Raw genomic sequence first — 15,279 nt, forward strand, 5'->3', positions numbered from 1 at the left:
AATGCTGCTCTGAAAGCTAGTGCTTCCAAATATACCTGTTGGCCTATAACCTAGTGTGCAAGTTTTAACTTTGTCCACTCTAGTCCAACATTGGCACCTCCACATCACGAACTTGATAGACTGAATGGCCATCTCCTGTAATATAATAACTGACTACATCAAAGACTTGCTCAAATATTGATTGTGAGATTGTCATGTAAGCTTTTGATATGTTTCGACCTGAGTAGGTAAGAATATTGCACAAAGAGGTGTAGGTTTGCTCGTTGATATCCAGACGTTTCATTACCTGGCTAGGTAACATCATCACTGGCGACCTACAAGTGAAGTGAAGCTGTTGTCTCCTGCTTTCTATTTATATTTTTGACCTGGATGGGGTTCCTGGGGTTTGTGGTGATGTCATTTCCTGTTCGTTTTCTGAGGGGTTGATAGATGGTATCTAGATCTATGTGTTTGTTTATGGCGTTGTGGTTGGAGTGCCAGGCCTCTAGGAATTCTCTGGCATGTCTTTGCTTAGCCTGTCCCAGGATAGATGTGTTGTCCCAGTCGAAATGGTGTTTTTTTTCATCCGTGTGTAGGGCTACGAGGGAGAGAGGGTTGTGTCTTTTTGTGGCTAGCTGGTGTTCGTGTATCCTGGTGGCTAACTTTCTTCCTGTTAACTACACCAGCAACCATCCCAACACACACAAACGAAGCTGTATCAGAACACTATTCCAATGAGCCACTAAACACTGCAGCATAGACGAACTTCGGAAACAGAGGAGAACCACCTATACAATGTATTCGAGAAGAACAGATACTCAAAAAATACAGTCCGCAGATTCCTCAAGAAAAACCACGACAAGCAGACCAAACACAGCCAGAAACCCTAACCACCTTACCATACATCAAAGAAGTTTCAGAAATGACAGCCAGATTACTAAGACCCCTCGGAATCCTAGTAGCACACAAACCCACCTACACTCTCAAACAAAAACTAACAAACTTAAAAGACCCAGTACAACCCATGGACAAAACCAACATCATCTACAAACTTCCATGCAAGGACTGCCACAAACACTACGTAGGACAAACAGGAAGAAAGTTAGCCACCAGGATACACGAACACCAGCTAGCCACAAAAAGACACAACCCTCTCTCCCTCGTAGCCCTACACACGGAGGAAAAAAAAACACCATTTCGACTGGGACAACACATCTATCCTGGGACAGGCTAAGCAAAGACATGCCAGAGAATTCCTGGAGGCTTGGCACTCCAACCATAACGCCATAAACAAACACATAGATCTAGATACCATCTATCAACCCCTCAGAAAATGAACAGGAAATGACATCACCACAAATCCCAGGAACCCCATCCAGGACAAACATATAAATAGAAAGCAGGAGACAACAGCTTCGCTTCACTTGGAGGTTGCACTGATGATGATACCTAGCCAGGTAATGAAACGTCTGGACATCAAACCTACAGCTCAGCGAGCAAACCTACACCCTAAACCTCAACCTGAACTACAAACCTTGCAATATTGCACAAAATACATTCTCGGGTTAAGTATTGAAATTTCATTTATCAGCTGAAAACAAAAGAGTTTCACGGTTATAAAAATTACACACTTTTCAGTGTGACAACAGAAACCAAACTATAATGCTTTATGTCAGTTCTTTGGTGACACCTGCTGCAGAATGCTAATGACTATGAAATCCAGGAACCCTGGTGCTACTGGAGTTGAAAGATATCTGCCAAGCTGCTCTGTCTAACTGACTGTCAGCATGTCATTGTAGGCATTCCTTAGGCCTAGTGTTTTGTCCCAATCATCATAAACTGCTTCATCCTCTCCTTCCATCATAATGTCAGAAGTGGGGATGTTCATTAATGATTGCATATGTTCAATACTATTGGTGACTCCTCAGATACTAAAGCAGCCCATGTTCAAGTGCAACAAGACCCAAACAACTCAGGTTAGACTGACAAGTGGCAATTGATATTCATGCCACACAAGTGCCAGGCAATGACCACCACCAACAAGACAAACTCTAGCCACTGTTCCTTGATTTTTAATGGAATCCCCCACCGTTTATATCCTGGACGATTACTGTTGACTAGAAACTGAACACAAATAGTCATATACATATTGCGACTACACAATCGGGTCAGAGTCAAGGAATACTATACCAAGTAATTTGTCTCCTGCCTTCTTAATGCCTGAAGTCACATGACTGCAGAGTATAGTCCAACAGCTTTATTTAAAATTATAATCTTTTGAAGTGCTGCCCCTTCAGGTGATACGTATGCAGAGAATTTATAGCAGAGATATCAAAAGATCATACAAATGACGTGAGTAAAGTGTCAACATCTAAATAGCAAATGAAGGGGATAACCTAAAATCCAAATAATTGAGGCAGAGAGAAAATCACAAAAAATTAATGGGGAGAATTGTGCAAACTCCACTCGAGGCTAGAATCGAAGCCGGGTCCCTGGTGCTGTGATGCAGCAGTACTAAACACTGAGCCTCCAAGAATTTTTTCTGTCAGCTCTGTTCCAGCCCCACGTCCCCCTCATGATTTTTAACACTCTATAAGATCTTCTGTCACTCTAGAGCTTTTTCTCCAAGGAGAATTATCCCAGCTTCTCTAATCCATCTTAACAACATAACTTCCTCATCTCTTAATCATTCGTATAATCATTTTGTGTCCTCTGTCCAATGCATACATACTTCCTAGATTGTCATGCCCAGAAAATGTGCACAAAGCTGAGACCAAACTAGTTTTAGATTAGATTACATTACAGTGTGGAAACAGGCCCTTCGGCCCAACAAGTCCACACCGACCCGCCGAAGTGCAACCCACCCAGACCCATTCCCCTACATTTACCCCTGCCCCTAATACTACAGGCAATTTAGCATGGCCAATTCACCTAACCTGCACATTTTTGGACTGAGAGAGGAAACCACAGCACCTGGAGGAAACCCACGCAGACACAGGAAGAACGTGCAAACTCCACACAATCAGTCGCCTGAGGCAAGAATTGAACCCGGGTCTCTGGCGCTGTGAGGCAGCAGTGCTAACCACTGTGCCACCGTGCCGCCCAGAACTAGTATCCCGTACTAGTTCTGATTTTGCTTCTGAAATTTTTATTTTTGATCTCTCAATAGCCTTGACCATGTCCTCCTGTCCCTTGACCCTCTGCACCTCCAGTTCGAAGTTTTTGAGCTTACTCCGGTTTAAGTGCTCCACTATTGATGGCCCTGCCTTCAGCTAGCATTCCTCCACCTCCCAAACTTCTGTTTTCCTATTTATATATCTCTGTACCTTTAGGAAAGTTTTTTTTAAAATACAAATTTGACAAGTTGGTCAAATACAAGAGAGTTGGCTAGCTCAGTTGGCTGGATGGTTGGTTTGCAATGCAGAGAGGCCAACAGCGTTGGTTCAATTCCTGCACCTGCTGAGGTTACCATGAAGGACTCTCTTCAACATTCTCCCTGACCCCGCACCCCCTTCACCTTAGACATGGTGACCCTCTGGTTAAATCATCTCTAGACATCTCTTTTTAATGGGAGAACATCCCTAGGACTATACTGATTTTACCTTTTTTAACCTGTCTCAATGGTCTTCATTATTATGTCGTAATTTCTTTTTAGTATCCAGACTAGTTTTACTGTGTTTGAAGGCCCTCTACTCGTTGCTGTTGGATTACCTGTATTCTGTGCATGTTTCAGGATCTGTGGAAAGCAATCAACACAAATTAAACTGGGCCATGGAAATGAGATGACAGTGAGATTCCACTCTAATGAAGCGGAGTCAGATCGGGGATTTTTTGCTACTTTTGAACCTTACGACCCGAGTACATGTAAGTTGCAGAGGGATGATTAAAGGTGTGGGGACAGGTGAGAGAAATGGTGGGAGGTTACAAGGAGGTAATGCATAGAATGATTAAAGCAGCCCAAACTCACTCTGATATGTCTCTTCAGCTTCATTTCATGTAACATGCACATGCTCACAGGTGGTTGTTCTAAATCTATCTGTCTGTCTCGACTCCCAGTGTGTGTCTCCCTGATTTTAATTGCTCCACTACTGGTGACTGCTTTGAAATGTAACTTTGGTTATTTATCTACATCTGCTCTAATAATGCTGCTAAAGAGTGCTTTGCGTTTGCTTACACATCAACAATGAGTAGCATTAACAGTTTGCGAAAATCTAAGAACTAATCGATCTTGTCTGTCTCTGTCTCTCTCTTTCTCTCTCTCTCTCTCTCTCTCTCTCCCCACCCTCCCAAAAACAGCCTGTACCGACAAGTTAGCTTGCAAGAACGGCAATTGTATTGGGAAGGACCTGAAGTGTGATGGCTGGAACGACTGTGGGGACCACAGCGATGAAATCGGCTGCAGTGAGTGTCCTTTTTACCAAATGTTTTCTTTTGGTGAGGGTGGGCTTGTGCCTGTGTAATAATGGGTGTTGTAGGTGTCTTATAATTAGAGAAATGTACTATACGTGCCCTATCCTGAATGAGAAAAGAAAGCTCTGGGACAGCATCTGCTGAAAGATTGACAAAAGCCACCGAGCAGGAAGAGTGCATGAGAAAGTGTATACAATGAAACAATGCTCTATAAAATGTAACAGCATGAGTCTGGGTATCTTTAGCTCCAACCAAAAGATAACAACCTGAGAGAATTTAATTTGTACAAGTGCTACATCCCAAGTAATATTAATTATTCAGCTCCCTCTTTGAAGGATGATCCTCTGAGTGTGTGATGTGAAATCAGGAACAGATTCTATGAAGTGGCAACAGTTGTAATAGAAATGTTGCTGGACTGAGAGAGTTTTTTTTCATAAATATCTCTGCAATTATTTGGCTAGTAAATTGAAACATGCTTCTCCCTGTATCTCCATTGATTCCAGTGCTTTAGTAGTTTTCTAGAATAAATTTAAAAACTATTATAATGAGGTTGCAATACAGGAATAGGCTCACCTTGTCAGTGGCTCGTACTCTTAACTCTGAAAATGAAAATTTGTTTTGCTGTTCCTTAAAACTATACCTCTTCCTGCTTTCAACAATTCAGAAGACTAACGCAAAGCTGCTAACTTTCTGTGCTCCAGTCCAGTCATCAACATTCCTTCACTGTTACTGACTTAAAATTCTGAAACTACCTCCCTAATTGCACTGTGTGTGTATCTGAACCACACACAGCAGCAGGTCAAGAAGGCAGCTTGGCACCACATTCTCAAGGACAATTAGGGATCCAGCCAGGAAACATCACTTTTTATTCATTCATGGCATGTGGGTCCAGCATTTCTAGCCCATCCCTAATTGCTGTTGAAAATCTGATGAGGTGCTACCTTAAACTGTTGTAGGTTGGTTCACAATGTTGTTGGGTGGGAGGGAGGGAATTCCAAGATTTTGACCAATGACATTAAAGGAACAGCAATATAGTTCCAAGACAGCATGGTGCGTGTTTTGGAGGGGTTTTTAGCAGGTGGTGTTCTCATGTGTCTGCTACCCTTATCCTTGTAGATGGTAGTTGTCATGGTTTTGGATGATACTGTTTTAGGAACTCTGAATGTCAGCAGTACATTTTTGAGTGTAGTTGATACTGCTGTAAGGTGGGAGGAAGTAACTATTTGCAGATGTGGTGACTATCTAGCGGGCTGCTCTGTCCTGGATAGTGCCAACTTCTTGTGCTGTTGGAGCTACACTCATCCAGGTAAGTGGAAAGTATTCTATCACACTCATGATTTGTGTTTTGTCAGTGATGAATAGGTTTTGGGACGTGAATTACACACTGCAGAAATTCTCGCTTCTGACATATTGTAGCCATACAATAGGACTGAGGCTGCGCTGATGACATTCCTCACCTCTATTTTCCTGCCCTTTCCACATACCCTTGATTTCCCTATTGATCAAGAATTTGTGCATATTTAAGGCTGAGACAATGACTCTGGCCCTATAGCACTCAATGTGGGAAGGAGTTGCACAGGCACTCAAGCCCCTGCGAGAAGAAATTCCGCCTCACATCAGAATAAAATGGGTGGCTATTTAAATCTAAGAATATGCCCTTTGGTCTGAGACTCTCCCATGAAGGGAAAATATCCTCCTCTCCTGTCAAGCCCCTTAACAATCGTTTATGTTATAATGAGATCACCTTTCATTATTCTAGATTATAATTAGATTTTGAATCAGTTCAACTTTTACTGAAGGCAATCTCTCCATGGAACATTATAGCACAGTACAGGCCCTTCGGCCTCAATGTTGTGCTGACCTGTGGAACCAATCTGAAGCCCATCAAACCTACACTATTCCATTTTCATCCAAATGTCTATCCAGTGACCATTTAAATAACCTTAAAATTGGCGAATCTACTACTGTTGCACGCAGACCATTCCATACCCCTTCTACTCTGAGTAAAGAAACTACCTCTGACATCTGTTCTATATCTATTAGCCCTCAATTTAAAGCTATGTCCCCTTGTGCTAGCCATTATCATCCGAGGAAAAAGGCTCTCACTGTCCACTCTTTCTAAACCTCTGAAACGTGACTTAATTGAGACACAAAAGATAATTAATCACCTTCTCTCTAATGAAATCAGCCTCAAGTCTCTCAGTCTTTCTTCATAAGATCTTCCCTCCATATCAGGCAATTTCCAAGTAAATCCCCTCTGAACCCTTTCCAAAGCTTCCACATCCTTCCTATAGTGCAGTGACCAGAACTGTACACAATACTCCAAGTGCGACCGCACCAGAGTTTTGTACAGCTGCAGCATGACATCGTTGCTCTGAAACTCAATCCCTCTGCTAATAAAAGCTAACATACTGGCGGCCTTCTTAACAGCCCTAAATCCGGTGGCAACTTTCAGAGATCTATGTACCTGGACACAGAGATTTCTCTGTTCATTAACGCTACCAAGAATCTTATCACTAGCCCAGTACTCGGCTTTCCAGTTGCACCTTCCAAAGTGAATCACCTCACATTTTTCCGCATTAAACTCCATTTGCCACCTCTCAGCCCAGCTCTGCAGCTTATCTATGTCCCTCTGTAACCTGCAACATCCTTCAGTAATGCATCCACAACTCCATCGACCTTAGTGTCACCTGCAAACCCTCGTCCAGGTCATTTATAAAAATGACAAACAGCAGTGGACACAAAACAGATCCTTGTGGTACGCCACTAGTAACTGAACTCCAAGATGAACATTTCCCATCAACCACCACCCTCTGTCTTCTTTCAGCTAGTCAATTTCTGATCCAAACCACTAAATCACCCTCAATCCCATGCTTCTGTATTTTGTGCAATCGCCTACCATGGGAAACCTTATCAAATGCCTTACTGAAATCCATATATACCACATCAACCACTTTACCCTCATCCACCTGTTTGGTCACCTTCTGAAAGAATTCAGTAAGGTTTGTGAGGCACGACCTACCCTTCACAAAACCATGTTAATTATCCCTAATCCTGGTCACCAGTAATATTGTGTCCTTTTGATCTCCCTTCCAAAATTAACAAGTTCACATTTTCTAATATTATGCTCCATCTACCAATGTTTTGTCCTCTTATTTAACCTAACAAAATCTCTCTGTGAACTGTTGTGTGGAGCAAATGTAACTTGCCACTTTGTAGCCCAAATCATGGATATTGCTAATTGAGAGTTCAGAACTGGGGTGGTAATCGGCCAGGTTAAATTGTTCTGCTTTTTGTCACAGGACATGGAATCATACCACACAGAAAAGGCTCTTTAGTGCACTTTCAGTGGTAGCTATGTAGGTAAATACTTGATGGGCTAATCTCAATTTCCTGCATTTGTCCCATATCCTTGAATATTATGATATTTGAAGTACTTGTCAAAATATTTTTAAAATGTTATATGAATACCAGTGTCCACTACATTCTCAGACAATGCTTTCCAGATTCCCACCACCTGCTGAGTAAGAATGTTTTTAGCCAAATCTCCTCTGGATTTCCTGCCCCTTATCCCAAAACTTTGCCCTCATGATTGACCCTTCAATCAACATGAATAGCTGCACTCTAGTTACCCTGTCCATAACCCCCATAATCTTATACACCTCAATCATGTCTCCTCTCAGTCTTCATTGCTTGAAAGAAAACAGTCAAAGCCTATCTAGTTTCTCCTTATAGCTCAAATTCTCCATCCCAGGCAACATTCTGGTGAATCTTCTTTATATCCCTTCTAGTGCTATCACATCCTTCCTGCAGTGAGGTGACCAGAACTGCACACAAGTTCTCCATTTGTGGCCTAAGCAACGCTCTGCACATTATATCCTTGCTCCTATACTTTATGCCACAATGTCTAATATGCCACCTTAACTGTCCTATTCACATGCTGTGCTGACTTCAGGGATCTGTGAATAATTTCTCCATGATCCCTCTGTTCCTCTAAGCTCCTCAGTGCCCTGCCATTCATTAAATACTCCCTCATCTTGTTTCTTCTACACTTTGGCTTATCGGGGTAAATACCATCTGCCACTCGTTTGCCCACCTGACTAAACCATTTATATCTTCCTATAAACTATAATTCTTAGTGTCCCCTCCAAATTTGCTTAACAGTTCCCTCACAGTTTCATCTATATCATTTATGTAAATATCAAACTTTAAGGGCTCCAGTACTGACCCCTGTGGTATACCACTGGAAACCGGGCTCCAGTCACTCACACAGCCTTCTACCACTATCCTTTGTGTCCTATTCCTAAGCCAGTTTCTGATCCATCTCTCCAAGTTTCCCTCAATTCCATGTGCTTTAACCTTCTTAATCAGTCTCCCATGAGGGATGTTGTCGAAAGCTTTGCTAAAATCCATATACACTACCTCAACTAAACTTCCCTCATCCACACACTGGTTTGCATTTTCAAAAAATTCTAACAAATTGGTCAGTCATGACTTCTATCTGACAAAATTATGCTGACTATTGTGAATTAACCCATGCCTGTCTAATTGGGTATTAATTCACTCTTTCAAAGTTTTCTCCAGTAGTTTTCCTACCATTGATGTGAGACTCACCAGTCTGTAATTTCCTGTTTTTTCTCTACCACCCCTCTGAAAAAGGGGAACCACATTACTTGTTCTCCAGTCTTCTAGCACTTCCCCTGAGGCCAAAGAAGAATTAAACAGAGATCTGCCTCAGCAAGTTTCCACATTGTCACGTAAATGCCAATGTTGGAGCAGCTTGGGCATAGTAAGTTGAATAAGGTTTCATAAAAAAAGGAAAAGGAGCTTGTGTTTATGTAGAATACTCATGAAATGTTCCAAAGATGAACTGTAAAGCAAACTCAAGGAGAAATTGGATGAGATGACCAAAAGCTGAGCAAAAAATAAAATACTTTCTTCAAAGATATTCTTAAAGCGAGATAGAAAGGGTTTTAGGGAAGGATTTTGAGAGTGAAGTGCTCATGCAGTGAAGATCCTCAGTGGTGCAGTGATTATAGTTGTGTGATCAAATTTGGATGTCAGCAACTAGTTCCTTTTGTTACTTCCTTTATATTGAGTAATGTGTGCAGTTTTGGTGTTATTAAAGTTTGACCAATGTCCTGTACAAGTGAAGCTTAATATTCTTATTTTTATATTCAATTTCTCTTGTAATAAAGGATAGCATCCCATTAGCTTTTTTGATTTCCATGCTGTACTTGCAACTAACTTTCTGTGACTGCTGCACTAGAACCCCAAAATCCCTCTATAATCTCAGAATTTTACAGTTGTTTTCTGTTTCAGTAAGGCCTTTGATAAGGTTCCACATTTTGGTCTGCTCTGGAAGGTTAGATTGCATGGAATCTAGGGGGAGCTGGCAAATTTGACACATAATTGGCTTGATGGTAGGAGGCAGAGGGTAATAGCGGAAGGATGCTTGTCGGACTGGAGATCTGTGACTAGAGGAGTGCCTCGGGTTGGTGCTGGGCACTTTGCCGTTTGCTATCTGTATCAGTGATTTGGTTGAGAATATACAAGGCATGATTAGTAAATTTGTGGATGACACTAAAATTGGCGATATCGTGGACAGTGAGAAGGTTACCAGAAATTGCAACAGGACCTTGTTCAGCTGGGAAAGTAAGCTGAGAATTGGCAAGTTGAGTTTAATATAGATAAGTGTGAGGTCTTGCATTTTGCAAAGTCAAATCAAGGTAGGAGTTTCATGGTGAATGGTAGGGTCTTAAGGAGCGTAGTGGAACTGAGGGATCTTGGAGTTCAGGTGAAAAGTGAGTCGCAGGTAGTCAGCTCAGTGAAGAAGGCTTTTGGCCTTCATCAGACAGGGCTCTGAGTATAGAAGTTGGGAAGTTATGTTGCAGTTGTACAAGACATTGGTAAGGCCGCACTTTGGAGTATTGTGTTCAGTTTCAGTCACTTTGCTATGCGAAGGATATTAAATTGGAAAGAGTGCAGAAAAAATTTACAAGGAGTTTGCCAAGACTCAATGGTCTGAGTTATAGGGAGAGGCTGGACAAGCTAGGACATTTTTCTCTCCAGCTTGGAAGACTGGAGGGGGGATCTTTATTAGAAGTGTATAAGATCATGGATAAGGTAAATGCACTCAGTCTTCAGGGTTGGGGAATTGAGGACTGGAAAATATCAGTTTAAGGTTAGAGGGGAGAGAATAAATATTTTCTGAGGGTGGTATGAATATGGAATGAGCTGCCAGTGAAAGTGTTTGAGGCGTTAACAACGTTAACAACATTTAAAAGGGATTTGGACAGATACATGGATAGGAAAGGATTAGAAGGATATGGGTCAAGTGCAGGGAAATGGGGTTAACATTGGTGGGCATTTTAGAACATAGAAAAGTACAGCACAGAACAGGCCCTTTGGCCACGATGTTGTGCCGAGGTTTAGATTAGATTACTTACAAGGTGGAAACAGGCCCTTTGGCCCAACAAGTCCACACCGACCCTCTGAAGAGCAACCCACCCAGACCCATTCTCCTAACACTATGGGCAATTTAGCATGGCCAATTCACCTGACCTGCACATTTTTGGACTGTGGGAGGAAACCGGAGCACCCAAAGGAAACCCATGCAGACACTGGGAGAATGGGCAAACTCCACACAGACAGTCACCTGAGGAGGGAATTGAACCTGGGTCTCTGGCGCTGTGAGCCAGCAGTGCTCCCACAGTCCAAAGATGTGCTCCGGTTTCCTCCCACAGTCCAAAGATGTGCAGGTCAGGTGAATTGGCCATACCCCTTACCTAACACTACAGGCAATTTAGTAAATGTAAATGTAGGGGTAGGGGTATGGGTGGGTTGCGCTTTGGCGGGTCGGTGTGGACTTGTTGGGCCGAAGGGCCTGTTTCCACACTGTAATGTAATGTAATCTAATCTAAAAACAACATGAAAGCCTTCAGAACAATCACATGACAATAGTGTCCAACATAAATTTTTTTGTCATTTAATGGCTTCAGCATTGAGCGAAGTTGCAATTGAATAGACAAAAACATTATCAGTAATATAGAATGTGGTTTATATCACGGCCTCTCCCTTCTAGATTGTTTTAATAGTGTGATGTTCTTCATTCCAACATGAGGCAAAATCTTATGCATGCTGGAAATTTGATATAAAAATAGTGCTGAAAACTGTATGTTCATCAGCAGCATCTATGCCAAGAGAAACAGGGCTGTTGTTTCAAGTGGAAAAATCAGTTATTTAGCATGGGCTCTTCCATCTTTACAACAAACTACTCTGCCTAATTGTGAGGTAATCCACTTGGTCAGGAAAAACCAGGCAACAGAATCAATGATGAATGGTAGGAACCTAAGAAGTGCTAGATCGATCTTCATGTGAATGTCCACTGATTCCTTAAGGTGGATACAGGAATTAAGACTTATAGTATACTTGAATTTATTAGCTGAGGCTTCAAGTTTAAAAGCAGGAAGATTATGCTGGAGCTGTACAAAATGTTGGTTAGGCCATGGCTGGAGTATTATGTGCAGTCTGGAATCCACATTAAAGGAAGGATGTGATTGCACTGGAGAAGTGACAGAGGAGATTTACCAAGATGTTGCCTGGGTTAGAGAATTTTGGCTATGAAGAGAGATTAGGTTGGATTGTTTTCCTTCGTTAAAATTCACACAACACCATGTTGTCCTTCCAAATAAATCATAAGCTTTCGGAGTGCTCCTTTGTCAGGTCATACTCTGAAAGCTTGTCCTTCCAAATAAACCTGTTGGACTATAACCTGGAGTAGTGATTTTTAACTTTTCCACTCCAGTCCAAAACCGGCACCTCCACATCATGTTTTCCTTCGAGCAGAGGAGATTGAGAGGGCACATGATTAGACAGGGTGGATGTTCCTGATGGTGGGTGTGCCCCAGTGTGAGGATTTGGGTGGACCGTTTAGGGTGGAGATTAGCGAATATTTCTTCACCCAAAGAGTGGTGAGCCTGTGGAATTCATTACCACAGGAAGTAGTTGATGCCAAAAGAGTGACTGTATTCAGGAGGCGAAGAGTGTGGTGCTGGAAAAGCACAGCCAGTCAGGCAGCATCCGAGGAGCAGGAGAATCGATGTTTTGAGCAAAAGATCTTCATCATAACTGCATTCCTGATGAAGACCTTATGCTCGAAACGTCGATTCTCCTGCTTCTCGGACGCTGCCTGTCCAGCTATGCTTTCTCTGCATCACACTCTTCGACTCTGATCTCCAGCATCTGCAATTCTCACTTTCTCCCTGCATTCAAGAGGTGGCTAGATATAGCACTTGGGACGAATGGGATCAAAGGTTATGGAGAAAAAGCAGGATTAGGTTATTGAGTTGGATAATTAGCCATGATAGTGATGAATGGCGGAGCAAGCTTGAAGGGCTGAATGGCTGCCTTCTGCTCCTATCTTAATCGAGGGGCATAGATAGGCTAGACAAAGAACAAGTTTTCCCCTTGACAGGAATCATTGATCTGGAGCATAGATTAAAGGTAAGGGGCCAGACGTTTAGAGGAGATGTAAGGGAAAGATTTTTCACCCAGAGGGTGTTAGGAATCAGGAACTGTCCCTGTAAAAATGGGAGAGGCAAAAACCCTTGAAGATTTAAGAAGCATTTAGAGTGCACTTGCAATGCCAAAGCATACAAGACTAAGGAATTAGAATAGGTAGTTTGTTGTTTGAATTGTACATCCACGATAAGCCAAAGGTCTCTTTCTGTGCTGTGCACTTCTATGACCCTATAACAAATATAATAAGAAAAGTGTTTCCTTTTATTTGAGATATCTGTTCCAACTGAGAAGATATATCGTAATTCAAGATGCAGTTTTGGAGCTGAAACATTTTCAATGATGTTGGTTGCTTTTGTGCATCTATAAGTTTTCTTGTCAATTTTTAAATCTTGTTGAAAATTTAGTAGCACCTAATCATTGCAGTCCTGATTGAAGTGGCTTAAACATTGAGTCCCACCATTGATACATTTCAATTTTTGCTGCTGTGTAAAGAGATGTCTTGATTTTTTTATCATTATAGCTGTTACACAGAATCTTCAAAATGCTTGTTGGCATGAAATACATTCAGCCGTGAATTCATCAACTTTGCAAAGTCAATTGATATTATTCTTCCTTCTGTCGTCTTAAGAATAATTGTCCTTGAATAATTCCTTCAAAGGTGCAGAAGTTCTGCAGATCAATGGTGAGATTTTCCATTGAAAATGGGATTAGCATAGGATACTCCAATTTCTCTCTAAACAGAGTTTGACTTGGTTTATAATGATGAATTAAAGTATCACAGATATTACTAAAAGAATAAATTGCATTTATATGGAACATAGTATGGTACAGCACAGAGACAGGCCCTTCAGCCCACAACATTGTGCCAAACATGTCACCAAACTAAATTAATCCTTGCTGTCTGCCTTGCTCCATATCCCTCTATTGCTTGCACATTCATGTAGTTATCTAAAAATCCCTTCGACATCCTTATCATATCTACCTTCACCACCACTATCTCTGGCAGTGGGTTGCAGATTTCTACCATACATTGTGTAAAAAATAAACTTACCCCTCACATCTCCTTTGAACTTCTCCCCTTACCTTAAATACATGCCCCCTGGTTTTAAACATTTCAACTCTGGGGAAAAATGATTCTGACAGTCAACTCTATTTAGGCATCTCATAATTTTATAGACTTCTGTCAAGTCTCTGCTCAGCCTCTGTTAGTCCAGAGAAAACAACCCAAGTTTTTCTAGTCTCACCTTATAGCTCATACCCTCTAGTGCTTCAGCAGAATAAATCCCAAGGTATTTCATAACAGACTTTGCAAACAGAAATTAACACAGTTAGGACAGTTGACCAAATGTGATCACTATAGATTGACTTTAGAGTGGCTAGACAGATTTAGGGTGGAATTTCAAAGTTTAGGGAATTAGCAGTCGAAAACTAATTCACTACTTCTGTGAAAATGGAGGGTTGGCCACTGTGTAGATTCCTAGTATAGGCAGATAGCTCCATCTGTCGGCCTAAACGAGACAGTCATGATCTCTGCGTGACCTTTAATCAATCCACAAGCTGTGCCTGCCTTTTCCTCTTTCCCCTGGTTAGGAATGGTTAATTTAGCTGAACGTTCTGGAAAAACTGCTAAAAAGAGAAGGCAATTGAACTTGACAGATCTTAAGTGGCTTCTTCTATTGATTACCGATTTAATTCTGTATATTAAATCAAACTAATGTACATACACTGCTCCTTATGACCTGAACCAACAGGGCTTTGTAGCTTTTTTTTAATCAACCAGATCAGGTATGTTATGACACAATTCTTGAACTCAGGCTCTCGTGATGCAGTGATACTGTACCTACGTTTGTGCTAGATAGTCTAAGACAGGGCTGGGCACTGTGTATAGAAAGAGATCATCTGTTTTGAATCTGAGACAAATTCGAATATATTCTGACTTGTGACAAACCAGTAACTGGAGTAGCAAAGAGGTTTAGTTGGCCATGTACACACAATGTACACTTACAAGAAATAATCAGTCAGCAATGGTGCAGAACAGGTGAGATTTATCAAAGCAAAAAATATGATTCAAATTGTATTTGAAGAACTGTTCCATTCTGGACACACCTAAGTTACACATTAAAAAAAAAACTTGAAGATCAGATTATGAGGATATGCTGTACAAATTCAATTTGTCTTACCTTGAGATTTTAATATAATTCAAAAGTTTAAAATGTTAGATTTTAGTATGGTGGAAATTCTTCTGCAGAAATCAAGAACAAAGTAAGAATCTTAAAATCAGAGCTGTCACTTGGGAATGACGTCAGAAAACACTTGTTTGGCGCAACAGATTGTTCTTTTGTGGAATTGATTTCTAGATTTTGACAG

At 41.4% G+C, this 15,279-nt stretch overlaps 1 protein-coding gene across 1 annotated transcript in view; it reads left to right on the forward strand.

Moving 5' to 3' along the window:
* Positions 1-15,279, forward strand: part of LOC122540761 (suppressor of tumorigenicity 14 protein-like) — a 129,250-nt gene that overhangs the window by 88,837 nt on the left and 25,134 nt on the right. The window contains exons 11-12 of the mRNA XM_043676959.2: positions 3,713-3,843; positions 4,276-4,380. Coding sequence (XP_043532894.2) covers positions 3,713-3,843; positions 4,276-4,380 — 236 coding nt within the window. The remainder of the gene's footprint in view (positions 1-3,712; positions 3,844-4,275; positions 4,381-15,279) is intronic.

Source organism: Chiloscyllium plagiosum, unplaced genomic scaffold (genome assembly GCF_037043375.1).
Source record: "Chiloscyllium plagiosum isolate Xiang-an unplaced genomic scaffold, Cpla_swu_hap1 HiC_scaffold_29, whole genome shotgun sequence".
Classification (NCBI taxonomy): Eukaryota; Metazoa; Chordata; class Chondrichthyes; order Orectolobiformes; family Hemiscylliidae; genus Chiloscyllium; species Chiloscyllium plagiosum.